At 48.4% G+C, this 24,000-nt stretch overlaps 3 protein-coding genes across 6 annotated transcripts in view; 1 reads left to right on the top strand and 2 right to left on the bottom strand.

Annotated features, from left to right (window-relative positions):
- oxr1a (oxidation resistance 1a) overlaps positions 1 to 11,336 on the bottom strand; it is a 162,744-nt gene extending 151,408 nt beyond the window's left edge. For all 3 annotated transcript variants that reach the window (XM_084444253.1, XM_084444252.1, XM_084444251.1), the window contains exon 1: positions 10,711 to 11,336. The gene's annotated coding sequence lies outside the window, so the exon portion shown is untranslated. The remainder of the gene's footprint in view (positions 1 to 10,710) is intronic.
- The window catches only part of LOC311313993 (uncharacterized protein), a 23,844-nt gene extending 10,631 nt beyond the window's left edge, over positions 1 to 13,213 (top strand). Inside the window, exons 8-11 of one of the 2 annotated variants that reach the window (XM_084444257.1) lie at positions 7,468 to 7,606; positions 9,634 to 9,716; positions 12,350 to 12,446; positions 12,736 to 13,213. In XM_084444257.1, coding sequence (XP_084300383.1) covers positions 7,468 to 7,606; positions 9,634 to 9,716; positions 12,350 to 12,446; positions 12,736 to 12,903 — 487 coding nt within the window. In that variant the 3' untranslated portion in view covers positions 12,904 to 13,213. The remainder of the gene's footprint in view (positions 1 to 7,467; positions 7,607 to 9,633; positions 9,717 to 12,349; positions 12,447 to 12,735) is intronic. The other variant, XM_084444258.1, reaches the window with a different exon arrangement.
- A 1,249-nt stretch (positions 13,214 to 14,462) lies between these two features.
- Positions 14,463 to 24,000, bottom strand: part of zfpm2a (zinc finger protein, FOG family member 2a) — a gene marked incomplete at both ends in the record, with an annotated part of 134,255 nt that continues 124,717 nt past the window's right edge. The window contains 3 exons of the mRNA XM_084444132.1: positions 14,463 to 17,065; positions 17,882 to 18,106; positions 19,264 to 19,470. Of these exons, the coding sequence (XP_084300258.1) occupies positions 14,463 to 17,065; positions 17,882 to 18,106; positions 19,264 to 19,470 (3,035 nt within the window). The remainder of the gene's footprint in view (positions 17,066 to 17,881; positions 18,107 to 19,263; positions 19,471 to 24,000) is intronic.

A 24,000-nucleotide genomic window follows, 5' to 3' on the forward strand; every position in this document is an offset into this window, starting at 1 on the left:
ATTAATAGAGGGAGGGTGAGAGGAGAGGAGATGGATGAGGGAGGGAGACAGGCAGAAGGAGCGGAGATGGATGAGGGAGGGAGACAGGCAAAAGGAGAGGAGATGGATGAGGGAGGGTAAAAGGGAGGAAGAGGGGAGGATAGGGTAGGTGGAAGTGGGAGGCCCGGGGGCAGGAACATTGATGAGTCACCACTGACAGGGAGGAAAGGAGGGACAACGAGAGAGGGAGGAGAGAGGGAGAGGGTGAGAGAGGAGAGAGAGAGAAAGAGAGAGAGAGAGAGAGAGAGAGGGAGGAGGGAGGAAGGAGAGGGAGAGATGGGAAAGGGAGTAGAGAGGGTGAGGAAGGAGAGGGAGTAGAGAGGGAGAGGAGGGAGAGGGTGTGGGAGGAGAGAGAGAGGGGGGGGGAGTTAAAGCACTGTACTGAGGAGGGGACAGGCCCAGGAGAGGTAGAAGAGAAACGACAGGTAGAGGAGGAGAGAGCAGAGGGGGCAGAGAGATGGAGATGGGAGGATTGCCGAGAGGAGGGGCAATTACAGTTTTTGTATTCATTAGGGGAAAAAAGAGCTACCATTTGATGTTTCTCTGTCAGTGCATATTTCACAACTTCTGCCCATTAGTAAGGAATTTATATAACTAATGAGTTTAGTGAGATAAGAAATGAATATCTGACTGTGGCCTAATTTGTACGTGACTTAGTGGAGCAGTGCCATATATCAGACATATTATGTGTCCAATTAACCTGAGATGAATAGGTACAGTATTTATCTCACTAACTACCAGACAGCACACCCAGGTCTGCTGAGAAAAACTGAGCTGAGGACATGTTTTCTGTCTCCATGACTTCTCTCTCTCTCTCTCTCTGTCTTTCTCGCTTGTTCTCCCTCTCTCTTAGGCCTAAGGTATTGGTGTAGGCCTATGTGTCTTTAGTGCAGTGCTCTTGCATACTGCACTGTTATGCTCCGTTACAGTTGCCTCGGGAGCTGGGACTTTGATAGGTAGCCAGCAAAAATGTAATCTGTAACGCTCTCTGAACTGGGATTAAGTTACCTCGGGGGTGGAGGGATCTACCCCGACCTCATCTACAAACTCAAATCAAGATTGCTGCTCCGCGCATCAACAATAAGCTGTAGTAATAATGCTGTTTATTAGCACTTCTGTCTTATTTGTGTCACCTTAAATCAGTCGTACACACAGTACTGTCCAAATTCTATCAGTTGACAATGGTGCTACGGTGTTAATATGTGCAAAATAGCATGTAATGCTTTATCAACTGGTATTGCTAACAATGGCTGGCTAACTTGGCTAGAACTACAAAGACCAGGCTAAAGTGGGTTTTTCACCTTGTTGTTTCTGAAATGCGGTGAACTCGGGTATGACATCGATCCCGACTCCAAACTCCTACTTCCCAGGCAACTGGAATCAGCATTACAGGCTGCTGCTTGCTTCCAGGCGTCTCATTGGGTGCAGCAGATTAGCTAGCCAATGGGGATGGAGGCTGTGACTGCAGAGGGCGGGCTGTTGGCAGTGGAGGGCCTATCAAGGTGGTAACTTTGGATTTACACATCAAAGGGCTGCTCATTAACCATTGTTTACTCCCTAAATTAGTTCTCTCATATCCTACAAAATGAAGTGCCAGAGTCCCAGGAGGATGTTGGTCTCTTTGCCCACCACCCCCCCTCTCTCTCTCTTACACACACACACACACACACACACACACACACACACACACACACACACACACACACACACACACACAAACACGCTCTATATTTCAGACACACATTCTCTCTCTCTCTCTGCATGAATTTGGAAGTAGATGAGGCAGAGATGAATCATCCTGAACGATCCTGTTGGGCTGTGCTCTGTGTGAAGAGAGACCAGCACGGCCCTCGTTTCCTGAGCACCTCACCAGCAGCCGCCTATTATGCTGTCTGATGAGATATAAAGAGTCAGAGCAGCGCAGGGTGCTAGTTTGAATTCCCCTGTCTGTGTCCCCTCCATATTGGCTGGTCGGGGCCAGGCTCGCGGCGGTGCCTAGCCGCCCTGGCCAATCATCTGTTAACGACCCAATTTCAACAGCAGCAGCATCTTTGCATTTCAGAGAAACTCCCAGTGGAGAATAGATTTCGGCGGGTTACTGAAAGGGGCTTTCTCTGGGGATCGCTGTTGGCCTCAATTACTGTCTCCTCTCTCGCTCTGTCCCTGGACTACTCCGAATAGAAGGACAGACTGACAAGAGACTTGTCAAAACGTTGGCATGGGACAATTGAATGGTAGTCAATTGTTCTACCTACTGTAGAATTTGTAATCAGACTCCACTGATTGCTTTGTGTGTGTGTGTGTGCGTGCGTGCGTGTGTGTACATGTATGTGTGTGTGTGTGTGTGTGTGTACAGTGCATGTATGTGTGTGTGTGTGTGTGTGTGTGTGTGTGTGTGTTTGCTATAGTAGGTAGAGCCCATCTTTTATATATATACAGTTGGAAAGCAGGGACATTATAAGAATTAATTTCCCCCTGGGGAGAATATACTGCAACCACAGAATGTGGAACCAGCAGGGGGCTTTCTGTTCTAATGGGTTTCACCTCACCGGATAATGACTGGTTTCATTTGATGACTGGTGATTGATTGTCAAACCTATCCTTTTTAAATCTTACTCTCTAAAACGTATTAAATACAACCCAGTCCTTTGCCACGAATTGTCCTTGGAAGTCACTGGAGAGTATTGCTATAGCCTCATTGTCCTCTCAGATTGCTGTTTAATCTCAGACACCCCAGACATTCTTGGTTTTACCTGTGTGTGTGTGTGTGTGTGTGTGTGTGTGTGTGTGTGTGTGTCTACTGTTAGAGAAAAGAGTGTGTAAAGAGATTACACTGTAGGTGATGTGTCCATCTGCGTTTGCGCTCGAGCATGCATATGTGTGTGGTATCATGTGTGTGTTTGTGTGTGTGTGTGTGGGGGGGGGGGGTAACAGCTGTGGCGGCCTGGAATCCTGATTGAGTTATGGGTCCAAATGAAGACAACACATACAGGCCCATTCATCATCTTATCTATCATTAACACACACTTACACACACACACACACACACACACTTACACACACGCGCGCATGCTCCCAGACATGAGCACGTTTTGCCACTCACCTCCAGCCAGCTGTGTGTGACAGCCAGCGTATGACTGTCACCTTGACTGACGACTGACGCTCTCTGTTAGAGAATGTCCCTCCCTTCCTCCATTCTAAACCATATCTTCTTTCATTCTCCTCAGACACAATAATGTTTGTGTCCTGCATCTGGTTGTCTTGGGAACCGGTTAGTCTGGAGTAAAACACGTCAGAACATGGGCATAGGGGCGGAGCCAGCGCCTACCTTTCAAATCCAGCTGCATTTGAACATATTTCATCGGCAGAGGTTTAAATGGAAAAACTCATCCAGCCCAGAAAAGAAGTAAACTGTAGCTCCATGAAGTGAGTTAACGTGGAAGAAAGTACAAGTAGCCAAAATTGCACTTTATGTGCCAGATATGTTACTGACAGCTCGCACGAATGCAGGACTCATTAGCAATACTTGAAAAGTGGATGGAGGGAGGGAGGACAGAGGAAGGGAAAGGGACACCTGGTCGGCTGGACAGGAACACGACACAGTGTTGCAGAGAGCCTATCGATTGGCGGTAATGGAAACAAACTCGACGGTGACCGCGAGCGACTTTACAGGTTGTGCGGGCGCACGCCAGACTGAGCCTCCCACCAGCCTCTCCCCTCTCAGCCCTTCGCCCAGCCTCCCCCGTCGTAATACACTTGGCCTCCCCTCTCATCTCTCCCACCCCCCCACCCCCCCCCGACAGCAGGAGCTCCCTCCAGAGACCAGCAGAGGAGTCAGGAATGGCAATTAATTGTAATTAGCGCCACTGTGACCGTGACTATTTCTGTTGCGCCCGACTAATAAAGCAGGGCTGCCTCTGCCCCAGTGTATTTTCACCAGTATAATCTATGGTATTGATGCAGGCAGCCAGGGACTCACTAAGCAGGAAGGCTGAACTCAACCAGCCTGGCTGGGACGCTGTTGGATGGCGAAATACTGACACCTAGTGGTCATAGTGGGTGTTGCACCATTTAAGCCACAATAAATTTTTTGCACCACATTTTCCTCAGTTTATCTTTTGACTGTAGCGGACATGATTAGCAGATCTTGAGTGTGTTTAAGATGCACCAGACTGAGAGTTGAGGTGTCTTCTATCATATCAGATTTTCAATTGAGCATCAGGAAATCCCCCCCTTTCAGATTTTAGTTTTCTCCCTTGTTTTCTTGCTAGAATATCACCCTCTTGTCCTCTAGATCAGATGATTTACTGAATGTGGTTTTAGCCCATCAATGTGTAGGCCTATTGTGCATTCTCTGTTTGTCCCCCCTCTTATCCGCTGGTGTGCACTTGTTATTCCCTCCTACTTCTGTCCACACGGACTCTCCTCCGTCTTCTCCCAGTGTAATGGTGCTTGTGTTTCTGCCCCTGTCATAGTTAGCCCGGGACTCATGTAATAACTTGTGTTCTGTATGTGAGCTCCCTCTCAGGTAACGGAGGGTCTGCATATGGAATGACATGCTAATGAGCGCGGGAGAAGGGGAAGTCTCTTATCGCGCCGGAGCCGAAATTCCGACAGTGAATTGCGCGCTGGTAACAAAAGTAACAGAGCGTCCATTCAGCCTTCACTAATCCAGATGGGAAAGTCAAACAGCAGAAAGTCTGCCGCACAAACTCATTTCATCATTTTATTAATTTAGATATTGCCTTCCCGCTTCTGCGGTGGGAAGGAGAAAAAAAGTTGCCCCTCTCTCTGAAATGACCAACATGGAGGCGTTTTGCTCGACATGGCTCCAATCCCGTCTCCCCCCTCTCCCGTTATCTGTTTAATTCATCCCGCCAATCTTGGCTGTCTTTACCAACTAAATTTCCCTTTGACACGCATGCCTTGCTTCGCATAATCCTCACTGCGGGGCAGAATTAAAAATGGAAAAAAGAGAGGGAGGAGGACAGGTGGCTGGAGAATCCTTGAAATAAAGTCACCGCCAGAGCAGAGAAAACGATTCAGCCAGATTCAAACTGAGGCTGATAGAGTGGATGTCTTTGAGGAGTGAAAAAATGTGACAGGTATGTGTGCAGACTGAAATGTCCCTAAAGAGCGGGAGCTGAGAGTCGGCGTTAAATTGTGGTGCAAGAATGACTGCAGGGGGAAACGGCAGGGAAGATGAATATGTCAGAATGTCAGGCTTTGGACGAGCCCCCCCCCCCCTCCCTTTCCCAATCTGCTGAAGTCTGAAAATGGATGAAGTTGGGTGAACAGTTGGATGAATTTTCTTTTCTCTGCTTATCAAGTTTTGACCTTTCACTACCTCTTAAACCCTGACCTGGGTCGGCTGTGGCTCAGGAGGTAGAGCGGATCGTACGTAGGGTCGGCGGTTCGAATCCTTGAGCAAGACACTGAACCCCAAATTGCTCCCAGTGAGCAGACTTGCACCTTGTATAGCAACAGCCATCATTGGTTTGTGAATGTGGGTGTGATTGGGTGAATGAGAGGCCATTGTAAAGCGCTTTGGATAAAAGTGCTATATACTGTAAGTGCAGTGCATTTAGCATTTACTCTGACCCCAGTCATGCCATACTGTGTCTCCAGATAGCTCAGTGTGCAGCAGGTTTTCAACCCCTGTCTGGTGTCCTAGTTGCCTTTATTTGATAAAGGCTTGGCTGGGGACTAGACCTAGACCTTTGGTCTGTGTTTAGGGCTTGGCCCTGGGCTGGGGCTGAGGTTGGCACAGGAGTCCAGTGAGGATTTGGTGTGGGGCTAAGGATGGCACTGAGGACTTGATGTGGGGATGAGGTTGGTGTTCAGGACTTGGTCTGGAGCTCAGGGTAGCACTGAGGACTTGGTGTGAGGATGAGGTTGGTGTTGAGGACTTGGTGTGGGGATGAGGTTGGTGTTGAGGACTTGTGGGGATGAGGTTGGTGTTCAGGACTCGGTCTGGAGCTCAGGGTAGCACTGAGGACTTGGTGTGAGGATGAGATTGGTGTTGAGGACTTGGTGTGGGGACGAGGTTGGTGTTGAGAACTTGGTGTGGGGACAAGGTTGGTGTTGAGGACTTGGTGTGGGGATGAGGTTGGTGTTGAGAACTTGGTGTGGGGATGAGATTGGTGTTGAGGACTTGGTGTGGGGATGAGGTTGGTGTTGAGAACTTGGTGTGGGGATGAGGTTGGTGTTGAGGACTTGGTGTGGGGATGAGATTGGTGTTGAGAACTTGGTGTGGGGATGAGATTGGTGTTGAGGACTTGGTGTGGGGATGAGGTTGGTGTTGATGACTTGGTGTGGGGATGAGGAGCTGAGCTGGTAGCCGGGGGTTAGAGACTGACGTGCCGTGGTGGTGTGTGTGTTTGGGCAGCGTGCTGGGCCACACTGGAGCCGGGGTTTTGGACTGGGCTTGGGGCTATGAGCTGGAGCTGGAGGTTGAGGGGCTGTAGAGAACAAGACGGGGGGTTATTTGTGTGGCAGGGGGCTGTGCGGGCCTTAGGTTGCGGCCCGGGGCTAGAGACAGGGATGTGCTGTGGGTGGTGGTGGTGGTGGTGGTGGTGATAGTGGTGGTGAAGGTGGTGGTGGTGGAGGTGGTGGTGGTGGTGGTGGCGGTGGTGGTGAAGGTAGTGGTGGTGGTGGTGGAGGTAGTGGTAGTGGTAGTGGTAGTGGTAGTGGTGGAGGTGGTGGTGGTGGTGGTGGAGGTGGAGGTGGAGGTGGAGGTGGTGGTGGTGGTGGAGGTAGTGGTGGTGGAGGTGGTGGTGTGGGTGGTGGAGGTAGTGGTAGTGGTAGTGGAGGTAGTGATAGTGGTGGTGGTGGTGGTGGTGGTGGTGGTGGTGGTGGTGGTGGTGGTGGTGGTGGAGGTGGCGGCGGTGGTGGTGGAGGTGGTGGAGGTAGTGGTAGTGGAGGTAGTGGTGGTGGGCCCTACTCTGCTGGGGTAGGCTGAGCAGTCGGATGGGCGGCACTAGTGATTGGACTCCACAGGCTGAGACCAGCCAATTCAGAGCACCAGTGAGCCGAGACCGATTGGGCCTCCTGAGTTACAAAATCCCCACGCTCTTCTCCTCATCTGCCCCCCCCCCCCCAAAAAAAAGTATTTCTCATTCTTCAGTTAAATGTCTGCACGAGAAAGTTTGTGGGTTGAAAAGACACAGAAGGCAAAGTAGGTGTAATGTTTATGGATGTTGCAGATAGGCCCTTTCTCGGGGCCATCAGATGTTCTCTCTACCACGGTTATAGCTATGATTGTTCAGAGAACACACGTGCACGCGCGCACACACACACACACACAGCTTTGGTGTTGTAGATTAATCTATATTCACCTGATTTCTATTTGTGTGCGTGTGTTTGTGCGTGTGTGTGTGTGTGTGTGTGCCCGCGTGTGTGTGTGCGTGCGCGCGTGTGTGGTTCCAGGTACAGCCACACGGTGCCGTCCCTCCAGGCCATGCAGTTCTCTGCGGCCACCGGGCTGAGCCGCGTGCTGATCATCCTGGGCGTGCTGCAGCCGGACATCAGAGGGGACGACGTCCCAGAGGACCTCGTACAGAGACAGGTCCGTCCGCTCTCTGCGCTTCATATTCTCACTATTCCTCCTATCGTTCCTCTCATCCTGTCTTCCTTTATTCTTCCTTCCCTTCAACCGTGTCATCGAGACCCTATTCTCTTTTACAATAATGACCTGACAACAAAGTGGCGTGTAACGTAACAGACGGTCTGCATCACGCACACACACACACCCCGCCCCCTCCTCCCCCAGGTCCTCTTCTGTTGGCACAATGTTTGTCTAGAGAGGTTTAGGGTCACAGAAGTGTGGTTTTGATGCCCCAAGTACTGCAGATGCCTGGGTCCTGGCCTCAATGGTAGCAGTTCCTGTCTCCACCACAGGGTGGTGCAAGTGATAGCGTAATGATTGGCGCGGGCCAGGAGAGGCTTGAGGGAATGCTGTGGCAAAATGATTTGTTTTCATGTACTTTATGTCGAGAGACCGTGTAGATGGTGCATCGTACCAGCTGTCTTCATAAATGAAAACCGAGCTTGTTATTCTCTGTAATATGTGTATTGTGTTTACTTATAAATGACTTGACAGCAGAAACATTCTTTACTGTGTCTTTGAGTGTGGGTCTCCATGATGCATACCACATCACTGTCATTGATACCTCCGAGCTTTTTGACAGATTCATCTGAATCACTGTCTAGAAAAGAGAGAACTATCAACCAAACCCCTGTATGTCGTAGATGGCTTTATGAGTGGAGTATGTTCTTCTGCAAATGCCTAGATGGAGGTCCAGTGCTCCAGTCACAAACACGACACACTCAAGTGTGTCATCAGCCTCTGTAGTCATTTTACCTGTCAGAGAAAGCATTCGAGGGAAATGTCAGCATTTTACTGGATGGTGGTTAAAATAAACTACCTCATGTCCTCAGTAACATGAAGATCATATGGGACAAGGGCCAGTCTCCTTCCGCTGGGGGAAAAGCAATTATGTAGGATACAGAATGGATAGCATGCTGCTTTTATGATTAGAGGATGCCTTGTTGCCCATTGAAATCCCTTTTGACATTTTAATTTTACTCTTTGTTGACCGTGGATGGGGCATTGTTGTGTCTTAAGTGTTTTTCTCATGTTATGTGAAGTGCCTGTGTTTTTGCGAGGGGGATTCTAGGACCTCAGATAATATTGAGAGAGGGAGAGAGAGGTGGGGGGCGGGCAAGTTGCTGTGAGCGAGAGAGAAATTTTGCAGCCATTTATTGAAATCCTGTCTGTGTGGTGTAGATGACTGCTTCAGGTGAAAGGACTGTTCTGGACTGTTCATTAAGATACCCAGAGTACTCTGCCTCCCACGCCCTGATGGCTGCAGAGATGAGGAACGTCTCCCAGCCTTAGAAATATTACTGTTGTTGCCAAGGAGATAAGGAGACAGGAAGTGAGAGGCATTGTGAAGGTTTGAGGACGGACCGGTGAAGGTTACAGTCGTGCACTCACGCACACATGCACACACGCACACACACACCTATAACACACACACGCACACACACACACACACAGGCTCTCTCTCTCTCTCTCTCTCTCTCTCTCTCTCTCTCTCACACACTCACAAACACGCACACATGCACACACACACCTATAACACACACACACGCACACCTATAACACACGCACACACACACACAGGCTCTCTATCTCTCTCTCTCTCTCTCACACACACACACACAAACACACACACATACACACACACACACACACACATACACACACACATATAACACACACACACACACACACACACACACACACACACACACACACACACACACACACACACACAGGCTCTCTCTCTCACACACACACACACACACACACACAAAACTCAATTTAGAGCGTGTAATCAAGTCCATTCCCTGAGGTCATGCTCTGTGACCACTGTTTGATTATCTATGAATTGAAACTGAGTGTTTGACTGTAATATCCATCCTAGCAGTGGCACTGCTTCACGTCACCTTGTGTGTGATACTGTAGGTACACTGTTGACCTGACAAGCTTGGGACATATTTCTTGTTGACATGTCTCTCCTCCAATAGAAGTACCTGCTGAGTAACCCCGCCCACCAGAGCAGTGCTGTGGATGAACACTACTTCCTGAATGAAAGTGCTTCTCAAGTCAGGTAGGACAACAGGACACAGGGCCAGACCTGGATCCAAATACTATTAGAAACAATGTCAAATACTTATCTGTGCTTGGTTTTAGAGGAGAGGAACTATCTGTGTTTGGCCTGGCACAATCTGTGCTTGATATGGTACTTGGAGTATCTGATGTGAAACCTCATCCATCTGACACTCCATTTGAAGTTACTATTTGACCCATGTCTCCACAGGGTCCAGCATAGTTCAAGGCAGTGACAGTTGATATTATATACAGTATATATACAATATGCATCCGGAAAGTATTTCTTTTTCCACATTCTGTTATGTTACAGCCTTGTTTTGTTGTGTTACAGCCTTTTTCCTGATAAATTTACACACAATACCCCATAATGACAAAGGGAAAAACGTGGCACTAGCGTGTTCGATGTGTTGACATAGACTTGGGGACAGGGGTCCGGGACTGTCCCCTAAGAGTGTGCCAAATGTTGTTTTGATACATCAAAATGCTGCTCAGATATGACAACACTTCCTATTTCAATTGACTGTAATGGGTGAACGCTTTGGAAAAGCAAGCAAGTGAGACTTGTTCTGAAAATCATCTGTGCTCATTTTGGTAAAGATTCGAAGAAAGTTGTGGCCTGTGAAATATTTTTAGACTTTTTCATAAAATCCAATATTGCGGACAATCCAATGTGGTGGAAATGACCTCAGGGTGCGTTGAACTCCAAGGAATGCAATGGCACCTCAATTTGTTAAATTTGGGCATATAGTTCAGCATGAAGGCACCTCCAAATTTGACACGTTGGTGGCACTAGAGTGTTCGAGATGATGACATAAGACTTGATGACAAGCCTCAGGAGACTGTTATGAATGAGTGTGCCAAAATGCACAACTTTTTAACATATGGTTCTATGGGCTGCCATATACTCCCATGGAAGAGGAAGAAGAAGAAGAAGAAAAGGTACAAACACAATGGGTACCATCGATGCTTGGCCCCCAATAAAAAAAACTCACCTCCTTTACTCACTACTTTGTTGAGGCACCTTTGGCAGCGATTTCAGCCTCAAGCCTTCTTGGGTATGACGCTACAAGCTTGGCACACCTGTATTTGGGGTATTTCTCCCATTCTTCTCTGCAGATCCTCTCAAGGTCTGTCAGGTTAGATGGGGAGCGTCGCTGCACAGCTATTTTCAGGTCTTTCCAGAGATGTTCAATCGGTCCAAGTCTGGGCTCTGGCTGGGCCACTCAAGGACATTCACACTCCTTTGTTGTCTTGCCTGTGTGCTTAGGGTCGTTGTCCTGTTGTAAGGTAAACCTTTGCCTCAATCTGAGGACTAGGAGCAGGTTTTCATTAATGATCTCTCTGTACTTTGCTCTGTTCATCTTTCCCTCGATCCTGACTAATCTCAAAGTTCCTGCCGCTGAAAAACATCCCCACAGCATGATGCTGTCACCACCATACTTCACCATAGTTATTAGCCAGGTGATGAGTGGTGCCTGGTTTCCACCAGATGTGACTCTTGGCATTCAGGTCAAAGAGTTCAATCTTGGTTTCATCAGACCAGATAATCTTGTTTCTCATGGTCTGAGTCCTTTAGGTGCCTTTTGGCAAACTCCAAGCTGGCTGTCATGTGCTTTTTACTGAGGAGTGGCTTCCGTCTGGCCACTCTGCCATAAAGGCTTGAATGGTGGAGTACTGCATAGATGGTTGTCCTTCTAAAAGGTTCTCCCATCTCTCCACAGTGGAACACCGGAGCTCTGTCAGAGTGACCATTGGGTTCTTGGTCACCTCCCTGACCAAGGCCCTTATCCTCCGATTACTCAGTTTGGCCAAACGGCCATCTCGAGCAAGGGTCCTGGTACTGAGTAAAGGGTGTGAAGACCTATGTACATGTGATATTTCTTCTTTATATTTATATTTTTAATAAATTTGCAAAAATTACTAAAAAACCTTTTTCACTTTTTCATTATGGGGTATTGTATGTAGATTGATGAGAAAAACTAATTTAATCAATTTTGGAATAAGGCTGTAAGATGTGGAAAAAGTGTAGAAATGTGAATACTTTCTGGATGCACTGTATATTTAATACTTAAGATTTTTCCATCAATTGTCTTCTTTGAAAACCCCTTTGCCTCTTAATGTTGTTTATATTCTACACACAATGTCAAATGAGAGTTGCATTGAGAATTGAGATGTATTCTCTGGTAATAAGTAACTTAAGTGTTTTCAACAGAATTAGTGCTCAAAATCTTTCTTAAATTTAAAATGGTCATGAGAGAGGAAAAAGAACGCTTCTTAGGCTGTGGTTTAAAAAGTAAAAAAGAGAGGTGCTCAGTCCCAGGGGTCCATATTCATGCAAAATAGTAGGCTATGAAAGCCAAAAGATGGAAGCAGCACTCACGTCTCTTTTAAAGTAAAAAAGCCTTTATTTGGGCATGGTGGCTTTGCTCAGCCCTGCGCGGTCGGCTTTTGGCCTTCTCAGGGGTTTCGATACCCCTGAGAAGGCCAAAAGCCGACCGCGCAGGGCTGAGCAAAGCCACCATGCCCAAATAAAGGCTTTTTTACTTTAAAAGAGACGTGAGTGCTGCTTCCATCTTTTGGCTTTCATAGCCTACTATTTTGCATTAAAATGGTCATGTTTTCTTTTTTCAGGGATATCTCCAAGTTCAAGCCCCTTTCCAGTAGTACTTCTGTTAGTGTCATCACTGGAGATTCATTTGATACGCAGATTCCAGCTCACCTAAACCAAGTGAGTACAACTCGGCGAACTATTCAGTGTACTGTTTTGTCTTTATCAGGCTTCTCTACTTATAGGAAATATTGTTTTAAACAGAACATTTTGTTAGTTTGTAGAACATTAAAGGTTGTTCCTAAAAGTTAGCCCAACTTACCTACCCTTCCGCTAACCTAACCTACCTGCTAACTTAATCTACTACGGTCGCTAACCTACTGTAATCTACCCTACCCCACCACTAACCTAAACTACCCCACCACTAATCTACCCTAACACCAATCTAACCCATGTTCTCCTGTACCAGTTGGTGGCCAAGCTTCAGAGGGAGTTCCTTGATCGATCTTACCCCTCAGCCAATCATATCCATGCCAAAGGAGCAGACCGAAGAATGATCTACAAGAGGCCGTCTGTCATCAGCAAACACCTATGGCAGTTGGTCTCTCAACGACAGTCCAGACAACAAAGCCTGTGATTGGCTGTCAAAGGTCTCAATCTGAAGGCACAATTCACCATATTTCCAGCAGATGGGTAACTAGGGGTCAAACTTATCTAAACAATGGTCAGGGCTGCTTTTGATTTTGCCTTTAACCAATAACAAGAAAGTGTTTTTTGTTCATAGATACGCTGCTTGTTATGAGTTCTGGAGTTCTTTTCAGGGAAGTTTGTCAACCGGAATATACTTAAACTGTTTCAATCAATTCCATGGTTATTCAGGGTTTATACTTCAATACAAGTGCAAATATTGGATGGTTTTATCTTAATGTTTATGTACTGTAAATAAAGACTACTGTTTCTTATCCTTGTGGATTTGTTTTGGTTTGCTTTGTGGGTGCAGATCCACAACTGTATATTGATACCTGTATTGATAATATTGATATCAATAATATTGTTCAATAATAAGTGAAAGAAAGATGAGACATCAAGTTATCCTGAGGATTTAAGTTTAATTATGACACCACATCAAAATAAAAATTTCCAACAGATCTGGAATTTTATTCCATCCATATACATGCATAGCAACAACGTTTTTTAAGAAACATTTTTTCTCCCTTAATTAGGACACTGGAATGATCATTTTACAGTATCGGTAACCCCTGGCAAACACCAGCCCCATCCAGTTTTTCAACAATAAACTTAATTCTTGTACAATTTCATTTTTTTCTACGGGGGTTACAAATATTATAGGCCTATGCACAGTCCCCTCTCATAATAATACTGCTTTCAGTAACGTGGCCCTCATTTACAAAGTATTGCGTTGAGAGCAAATTTTTCCAAAAAGGGAGAGAGACCAAAGTGTATCAGCAAACAGAAATACAGAGTACTATACAAGAATGCTGCCATCCTGATGAAAACACCCACGTGTTGAGTTTTAAGAAAAGAGACAGGGACAAACAGCCACATACGTATGCAAAGCCATGAGCATATGCCAGAATGTGAGATGCAGAGATGTGCCTGGTGATTAGCCCGAAAGGGTGGTTATTAAAAGGCCACAGGGTCGTTGAGAACCAGCTGCAGGTGACATTGTGGCATATACCAAAAAACTGGAACAGCAAATAAGAATACACAAGAGCCTCAGTAGCTATTTTTGTGTCTAAAATGCATCTCATTTTTGTCTTCTGTCTATTGTTTTTCATTGAGCCTACATTACAGTGTAAACAATATGTGTGCTACACGAGAATGACTATACAATAACATTACAAACAACTCTGATATAAATTTCATTTTGAATTTTTAAATTAAGATCACTACTCCTATTAATACTGATTGTAAAATAAATAAATGAGAAAGTGGCACCAATATTACTCTTGATTAATGTTTTTCCCCGTTTTCTTTTTTAAACCAATGATTTTGCATTAAAGTCCTTAAAATGAAGAAAGAAGAAGCTTCTCTTGATTGTCCATAAGCAGTGTTTACAACTGCCAGATGCACCACTACCCCAGACACGACAGAGTACCCAAACAGAGGAAAGAGAGGAGGAGGAGGAGAATGGATAGAAAGGGTAGGGATGGATGAAAGTGAAGAAGACGTCTTTCATTTCACGTGCTCAGCGGCGTGCGATGAACAGTAGAACTTCTTGTGGGTGATAAAGTTTGACAGGTTGTTGAACTGGATGTCACACAGGCGGCAGTACTTCCCGCTGCCCGTCCCCGGGGACGACCCGTTCACGCCCTTGGCCGACGCAGGAACGGGCTCCTCAGCCGGCGACTTGGAGGCGGGCGACACATTCTCGTTGGCGTCGCCCGGGTTCTCCACGGCGGCCCACGGCGTGGGGGAGGGGTTTCCGTCGGGCTGCTGGGCGTTGTGGGTCTGGCTCTGGTTCTCCTGTTGGGGAGGGACAACGGCGCCGCCCGAATGCTCCTCCGGCTTGCTGTGGCCTCCGTTGACGATGACCATGCCCCGGTTCTTGGGCAGCAGGGGGAAGGGCTCTTTGCCGGGGTGGGGGCAACCGTTAGCCGCGGGGAGAGGATCTCTCTGCGTCTCGCCCGCTCCCCCGCCCCCTCCGTTGGTGGTGGGCTCCTGCTCAGCAGGCTCACCGGGCCCCATCGCCAGCCCCCCGGCCCCCACGTAATCGGTGGGCTTGATACCGAAATACGGCGATAACTGCTCTGCACCTTTCATCTTCTTTATTGCGCCGGGGTAAAGGCAGTGGGGCAGAAACAAGCCCTTGTTGTCGTCTTTAGCCGGTAGGAGCTGCGGCTCGCTGAAGGGCTTGAGCCCAGGGGCCGGTCCCAGGTGGGGGGGGAACAGGCCTCCGTTCTGCACCTGGATCTTCCCTCCGCCGTTCTTCTCACACTTCCCGGGGCTCTTCTCATAGAGGTCGTCGGGGTTGCCGTTGCCCTCGGTCTTCACCTCGGGGAACATGGTGGACTGCTCCAGGCTACTGATCTCGCCACCGTGCTGGGCGGTGGCGGCGACGATGGCGGCGGCCACGGTCACCGGGCAAAAGTTCTGTTTGTGCGCTAGGTAATTTTCCACCTTGTTAAAACTGATCTTGCACACCGTACATTCGTGATAGTCCAACAGTCTTTTAGGGGAGCTACTACACGTCTTGTCGGAGACGGGCGAGCACTTTTTGCTGAGATCAATGGGCGCGTCATTCTCCTGCTGGTCCAAGGCGGTATTGCATTTGGGGGCCATGATGGGCTTGGTGACGGTGAGCGAGGCCTCCAGGTGTTTGGGCACCATTCCTGGGAAGAGGTCACAGCGTGGGTGGAAGCGCTCCGCCAGACTCTCCACCGCCTCCTGCGAGGTGCAGGGGTTCCCGAGCGGAGGCACCCCCACCCCCAGGTACCCCGGCTGGCCCATGGGGGATCTCTGGTGGTCCTGCTCGGGCAGACACATCTCGTACATCTTCCGGCGCTTGCGGGTCCTCATCGTCCTCTGCATGGAGGGAACCTTGTTGGCCGACATGCGTTTCATGGGGGGGTCGTGCCGCGTGGCACAGTAGTACTGCTTGTGGACCATGAAGGTCTCGTGGCGGCTGAAGGTGATGTTGCAGGCCTCGCAGATCGTCTTGTTGGGGTCGTTGTCGCTCTCCACCATGGCGCCGCCGCTGCCTCCAAGGCTCTTCACCTCCGCCTGCTTCCCGTTCAGCCTCTCCTCCATCCCCGTGGGGGTCGACACCTTCTTCCCCTGCCCGCCCGCGGGGTCCTTGTCCACGCCCTTGGCCCCGGCGTTGATCATGTCCAGGACGCTGGAGTTCAGGCAGGCCGACGGCATCAGGTGGCTGTCTGCCTCGGTGGGGTGGCAGCCCGGGAGCAGGCCGACGGAGCTGTGCCCGCTGTTGGGGCTCACCGCCTCGGGCACCTTGTCTGTCAGGCCGGAGAAGTCCGGGGACTTGGTCAGGTGCTGCCAGCGGCTGTTGCAGTAGTGCTTTTTGTGGACCAGGTAGTTGTCCAGGTTGTTGAAGGTGATATTGCATTCGAAACACGTGGCCCCCTTGGGCATGAGCGGGCTGTAGATGACCGGCGGGTAGCTGCTCCCTCCGTGGCGTAACCTCCGGTGGACCAGCTCCGACATCTTGGCCAGGATCTCCGAGGCCTGCGGGACCACTGAGATGTCCTGGGAGAACGCGAACTGGGACAGGAAGGGCCCCATGGGGAAGGTGGGTCCCATGTTGTGCTGGACCGGGGAGGAGGCCAGGCGAGGACTGGAGGGCTCCGACTTGATCCTGGTGTAGGAGAAGCTGGCCTTGCTGCCCGGGTGGACCTCCCCCTTCTGAGCGGACAGCATCGGCTTCTTCTCGGCCTTCTCCGCCTCTCCCTCGCCGCCGCCCGCCTCCTTGCCGTGGGTTCCTTTGGGACTTCCCAGGAGGAGGTCCTTCCTGCTCACCAGCTCGCCGCCGCCCCCTCCGCCCCCCCGCACCTGCTGCAGCCCCTCCTCCAGCCCCCGGGGGGAGAGCTCGGTGCCGTCAGCCTCCCTCTGCGGCTTCCCGATGTGGCCGTGTAGGTCCTGGTGCTGCAGGAGCTCCCTGTGGCTCTGGAAGCTGATATGGCAGTGATGGCATCGGAAGGCCGCCTGTGACAGGTGAGACAGGATGTGGTGCTGGAATGTTATGAGGGAATCCGCCGTGTAGTTACAGATTGTGCATTTCAAACTGGTGCCAGGAGGCAGGCTCTCTTCCATTTTGACACCTGTGAGGGAGATAAAAGGGAGACTGGGTGAGATTCTCGCATCCCACTCTCTTTCTCCCCCTTAATGTTACCAGCAGCCAGGATCTTAAGCTGATGCATGACGCCTATTCCTTCTCTGATTCTGTGTTTTTCCTGGCTGAAAGATGAACGGAACGTGTGTACTGATGTGGGGAAATGTGTTGTTCTCTTTCTCTGAACTTAAAGGAGTAGTAAAGGGAAACATCATGTTTAGCCCTGTTTTAAGGTTACGTATGATCATATACAATGGTTCCGATCAAAACGTTGACAAAACTAGCACTTTTGAGAAGGTCTGATAATTGCTCTACCACCGTTTTGGTCATACAATGGATGTGGGTGGGCACCTTGAGAAATCATTAAAAAAATTTCAAAGACAAGAAACTCACCGAGGTGTTAGTTGGCGTTCTGACATATAATTCACCATAAAGTAAGATTCTAGTTCATCTGGAAATGCTTTTTTAAATATTTAGCATAGAACTATTTAGTCGCAGCACATACGTGTGTAAACTTCCGCAAACTAGGTAGCCTAGCAACATTGTCTTTGAAATTGAGAGTTGAACATGTTTTTTGAATGATTGTTCACGGTGCCCACCCACATCCATTGTATGACCTAAACGGTGGTAGAGCAATTATCAACTTTCTCAAAAGTGCTAGTTTTGTCAACTTCTTGATCTGAACCATTGTATATGATCATAAGTAACCTTAAAACAGGGCTAAACATGATTTTTCCCTTTACTACTCCTTTAAGTGAAGCTGGTGTTCTTCTGAAATGCAGAACCTCCTGTACACTTGGCTCACCGCTGTGTGTGCTCAGGTGCATCTCCAGGGCCCTGGCCCCGGTGAAGCTCTTGTTGCATTGTGGGAAGGGGCAGATGTTGGGGGTCTGGTGGGGGTTGTTGTCGTTGTCCTCCGCGGGGGTCTCCGGCTCCCTCTGGCGGCCGCTGCAATAGTACATCAGATGGGCTTGCAGGTTGCGCTCGCTCCGGTACCAGATCCCACATGCCTTGCAGGGGAAGATGTCCTCTGGAGGGGTGCATACACACGCGCACACACACACGCACAGAGAGAGAGAAACATATTGTCAGTGCACAGATTCATACAGTGCAAACACTTTGACTATGACTGCGATTCAGTCTCACACACAAGCGGGCCAACACACTGGCATGCTGCCAGGAAGAAAACCACGCACACACGCACACACACACTCACACACGCACGCACACACACACACACACACACACACACACACACACACACACACACATACACAGGATTCATTAGCTCTGACACTCACTCTCACTCAAAGCCTGTGTGAAAACGCTGCTCTAGAAAATCCCCTGATATCCTTATGTTCCAACCAGTAGGTTGCTGCCCTTTCTCAAGGGCAAACCAGAAACGCTGGGCCATCTGCTTGCAGAAGCCTCCCTGTCAAGCTGAACCCAGATAGCTCTTATTAAATAAACAAACACACTTATTTGCATGAGGCTTGTATTTTGCAATTAACAGGTTAGTGTGAGGCTGGGATTGTTTGCCTGAACCCTAACTGAAGGTCAATGCTCTTATCTCAGCCGCAGACACTCATCAGGGATAATCTACACCTGCTGGAGACATGTCTCCTAGTTAAGCAGGTGACCGAGTGTGTGTGTTTGTGTGCGCGCGTGCATGTATGCATGTGCATTTGTGTGTGTGTGAGGGTAAGATATTGAGCGTGAGTTACTATTTCCAAAGTGTGTGTTCACTTGAATGACTATGATTGAGCAGGTGTGTGCTAGGAGTGTAACGATAGACTAATCTCACGGTACGATACGATACACGATATTGGGTTGACGATAACAATATGATACGATACACTAAGGGCAGGTGTGAAGTGTTGCAGTAGCGCTGCTGTTCACACCAATAGTGCATTTCTCCACATTTCTACTCCACTACACTTTGTGAATTTAGAGCGTAACTGTTGTAATATCATGGATAGGCCTAGACAAAAGACGTGTTTGTGACCAGCGTTGTGTAGCCAGCGTTCACTGATATACAATAATCATATCACAATATCGTTTTCACCTTGACGATACGTATTGTGACGTTTCTGTATCGCGATATATTGTGGCACGATATATTGTTACACCCCTAGTGTGTGCATGCTTACGTATATGTGTGCGTGTGTGTGTGTGTTTTCCACTCACTGTTGACGATGGCGGTGGGCAGGATGGAGGCCATGGCCGCCTGTTGTGGGAGGAGTTGGATGGTGTCCAGCAGCCTGGCTGGGTACATGCCCTCGCTCAGAGACATGTGATTCACCGCCTGCAGGCGAGAGTCAAAGTCCACGGCGAACGCCACCAGCTCCTCGCCCTCCATCATGTTCTTAGTGGTGGTGCACCACAGCTGGCCACCTGCAGGAGAGGAGGAGGAGGAGGAGGAGGAGGAGGAGGAGAGAGAGAGGGGGTCGGGGGCAGAGATACGGAGAGAGTTACATGACAATTTAAGCTACTCCATTTAATAAACGGCATACTTTGGCATCAAACTTCATCTAACAAACACCAAAGCTGAGTTGTGGTAAATTGAAGGCAGCGGTGCCGAGACAGAGCATGGTGTTGTAGCAGAACCTTGAAGAACTGTGAAGCGGGTCCACCCATTATTGGATGTGTGCTGTGTTTTGGGATTAAGCGTTCCTCTGAAATCTTCTGAACATATTCATTAAGTCAGAACAGGGATGATAGGAGGGGGGAGAGGAGAGAGGACGAGGAGGAGGAGGAGGGAGGGGAGGTTTTAGCTTAGATGATATTTATCTTAGCGCAACGCTTTTCAGCAGCACCTCCTCTCCCATTGAAGAGATTAAAGTTTTTAATATGACTATTTACAAAAATCTGGCTGGGGAGATAACAAACTATGATATGCTCCCGCTAAATGGCAGAATGAGGACATTGTTTCAGAGAAAAGCTGAGCCTGGACAATTAATTAAGGCATGCTGTTAGGCTTTCAAAGACGTGCAAACATTCCAACAGAGCGTCAGGATGAGAGAGGAGCAGAGATTCCGGAACCAGCTGTTCAAGAACAGAGAGGCTGCTGGGTAAGGGGGAGGGGGGGTCGAACCACAGACCCGGAGGAACCCTTTACAAATGTTTACACAGAACCTATAAATCACTCTTTATAAACCTGCATGGGGAGGAAGAGGAGGGGGGGCGGGGAGGGGGGGCGCTCTTTCAAACAAGTTTTCTGCAGATTTTGCGAAAAGCTGAGGCGAGGTAGGACATTAATAATCATAGCTCAGATGATTCTTTGAGATGAATCTTCCCTTTCTTAAACAGATCCCACCCATACTGTTCCACCTCCCTTGGCTTAAGTAGCAGCCCCAATACTTCCATTTAGAACTACATTTAGAATTAACATCTCTACATTTTCTCATTGCATTTTTGACAACAACCCTGGTGCCGCAGCACTGGAAATTACACAAATGTGTCAGGAGAGAGTATGGAAATATGCCGTCTCAAAAATCCCATTGGAGTGTCGGTGAGACAGTATGTGTGTGTTAGTGTGTGTCTGTGTGTGTTTGTGCCTGTGTGTCTATGCATGTGTCCCTGTGTGTGTGTGCGCGTGCGAATGGGTGTGTGTGCGAGGCCCGCTTTCAAGAGCGGCGCCTATCTGTCGGCCAATCTGCCGTGACGAGAGACGCACTCCGGGCTGCTCCTCTCCATCGTTTTGATTCTGTCACACCACACACGGCCTGGAGAGGCCCCTTTGAATTTTTATCTCCTAATTAAAATAACAAAACTCCTCTCCGCTGTCTGCCGGAGTTACCATCAAGGTAGATTCAAACCACCAGCGACAATAGAGGAGCTGGATCATCAATACTCAACGGCAAACTTTCCACCCTGTAACGGATCTCACATCCGGAACGTTCTCTATGAATGGGCACAATTGCGAACCATACGCTGATATGGAAACTCTTCACGTCTCAGATCGCTGGCTTCAGATCAAAGATATGCCGTATCACTGCATGTCCTTCTTCTGCTAATGAACACCCAGCTGAAGATTGTCTTCAACGGCAGCGCTTAGCCTGGCCACTGTGATTCACCAGTTAAATATACATCCAGATACAGTATGGAACCTTTAACAAATTCCAATGATAATCGGGCTCTAGTGATGATGGAGTTCGTGTTTTAGTATTGGGTAGTTTGTTACTTGACAGTACCTCACCAACTTCTGAGTCAGCCAACCAACCTCGAGAGACTACCAGTACAACCATTGACCAGGGCGGGATTCAAACCCATGACACATGAGACGTGGGCTTACTCCACGAACATAAGCTTACAGTAGGTGAGGCCCAGCTCTGGAGACTTGCTGAGATTGGCTGCCTTCCACTGAGAACAGCTGTACAGACAGGCGTCAGATTCAGCGGTGAACTCCAACATCTAATAAGCAGCTAGGGTAAAGCTTCTCTACCGGTGGTCAATGGAACTACACAGGACAGTACGTGATCGTGGAGTCTAGACCTCCGTATGTCCTCCACCGCACTGCTGGTCAGGTGCACCCAGACTGACACAGTGCTCCCGGAGGGAGGTGGAGAGTCCTTCCAGTGTTCTCGGGGTCATCCTCAGAGATTTGACCCTTTCCCACAAGCGCCCCTCCGGGTCACCTGCATACAGTAACACTGCACCCACCTACGGCCACAGTGTAGGTGTGTTCTGTATACCTAACGATGCACATGTGAAGGTCAAGAGCTGGAGCCAAAGAGCACACATACAAAGTCTCAACTGGGGGGGGGGGGGGGGGGGGGGGAGTGGCTTGTGTGATTTGCACTTGTTTGCCTGTTAGCCGTCTGCTATGAGCTGCCTTTGTGCGCTGGCCAATGCAGTTGGAATGAAGGCCATTGTCTAAATCCTCCTGCAGAGCACCTGATAAAAGAATAAAGAACTATGACATATTCTAAAAACAAAGGAGGAATTAAGCGGAGACAATAGGCCAGCTGCTTCATTAAAACAATCAAAAACCGTCATCCTGTACGTAGTCCAGATAATTAAAAAAAACACTGCTTTCTGCAGTCTCTCAGTACAATATTCACCAGCATAGAGTGGCCCAAAGACTGAGGTTCTGCTGGCTACATGCCCTCTCTCCCACTCACTCTCTCTCTCTCTCTCTCTCTCTCTCTCTCTCTCACACTTCCTTTGATTAATGGTTCATTTGAACATGCATTTGAAGATGAACGAATTCAAGAAACAAAATTACGCAAGCCTTGGTTTATACAGTAGTACACTTACGCTAATCAAACAGGATGAATCGTATAGGAAATAAGGCGGCTTGTATGTTCCCGCCCCCCCCCCCCTCCTCCCACACCAAGCCCCGAGAGATTTCAAAGTCAGGCATCACAGGCCGTTTTTAATTTCCCAGCTTTACATGTCTTTATAAGCAAACGGGTGTGTAGGGTACAGTATCTCTGTGTGCGTGGGGGTGGCGGGCGGGGAGCAGAGGGGGACGAGATACAGTACTTGAGCAGGAATGAAATACTTTCGCTGCTTCCAATCCTGCCTTCGCCACCATCCTCCGTATCTTAATGAAACCACAGACAAATCTCTCTCTGCCTCTGCGCAGGTCTGTGAGACAACAAAGCCTCACCAATAACAGAAGGGCCTGGATAATTAAACTGGCCCGAAGACAGGTATTCAAATGTTACTGTGTGTAAACAGCACAACTCTTTTAATTGTTTGCTGTAAAATGCATAGTTAAGCACATCAGCTCGCTCCTCCTCCCATCTGTCCACACAAATGACCACTGCGGAGGCGGTTACCGGTCTGGAGCGCCGTCCATCCCCGCTACAGCAGAACCCTCGTAGGGCTGGGGGTGCGGGGGCGTTGTTTTAGGCAAACATACAGTCGCCTACAGTACTGTACAGTACATTTCCTGATTCATGTCACGAGGACGTCTCCAAGCGCGGTTTCTGAGTAATAGTTGAGTAGAAGGTTGCATATGGGTTCTGGGAGCATGAGTCTGGCTCTGATTCATCCATGACAATTTTGAACACCTAATACAACATTAGTATGCCCTTATTTAAAGGTTAGGTGAGTCTCAATAATATCTTAAACTAGTCTCAATAAAGGACCTCATGAACACATTTTATACAGAAAGAAGAATGCCTTGTTCACCATTTGAATTCAGGGCAGAAACATTATTCTGACCACCTTGTCTCTCCTTGACAAGCTACCAGAGTATGATACTGTAGTGATTTGTGGACTGTCCTGATTATTTGGGATCCTTTAAGGCCTTGTCTCTGTCCATTGTCTCTGTGCTAACTGCTGGGCTTAATTGTCAAGTGAGGCTGGTCTAGCCGGGGGCTACTGAGGGTTTTATAATTAAAGACCTCTGCTCTTGTCTCCAAATCAGCCCCAACTCCTGCTTGTCGCTCCACCACAGCCTCCTGGCACCTACGAATATCAAGTAGTCCTGTCCTCAGCTGTTTAGGATAGTTGGCCGTCCTCAACGCTTCAGCGGGGATTCTGGACCAACTTATCGGAATGGCAGTTTGTACTGTGTGAAACCCCATGACCAAGGTTCACCACTGCAAAACTTCACCAGCAGTTAAAATCAAAAGTGTATTCTATTCTATTCTATTTTGATATCAAACTAACAACTAACAGCAGACAATTAATAATGATCAGAATCAGAATCAAAATCTGTTTATTGCCATGCAGTTTTACAACATACTAGAATTTGCTTTTGGTCGTGGTTGAGACATCACTGGACAGGGTGCAGGGACGGGACGAGACAGGACAGTGCAAAGGGCAAGTACAAAATGCTAGTGCAAAAAAGAATAAGCTAAGAAAAAGAACAATATACAAAAAGTAGTGCAGTCAGTGTGTATACAGTGAATATGCAGAATGTTCTGTTATGTGTGTGTGTCGTGATGTGTGAGTGTGTGTATGTGCATA

Source organism: Borostomias antarcticus (genome assembly GCF_949987555.1).
Source record: "Borostomias antarcticus genome assembly, chromosome: 10".
Lineage (NCBI taxonomy): Eukaryota > Metazoa > Chordata > Actinopteri > Stomiiformes > Stomiidae > Borostomias > Borostomias antarcticus.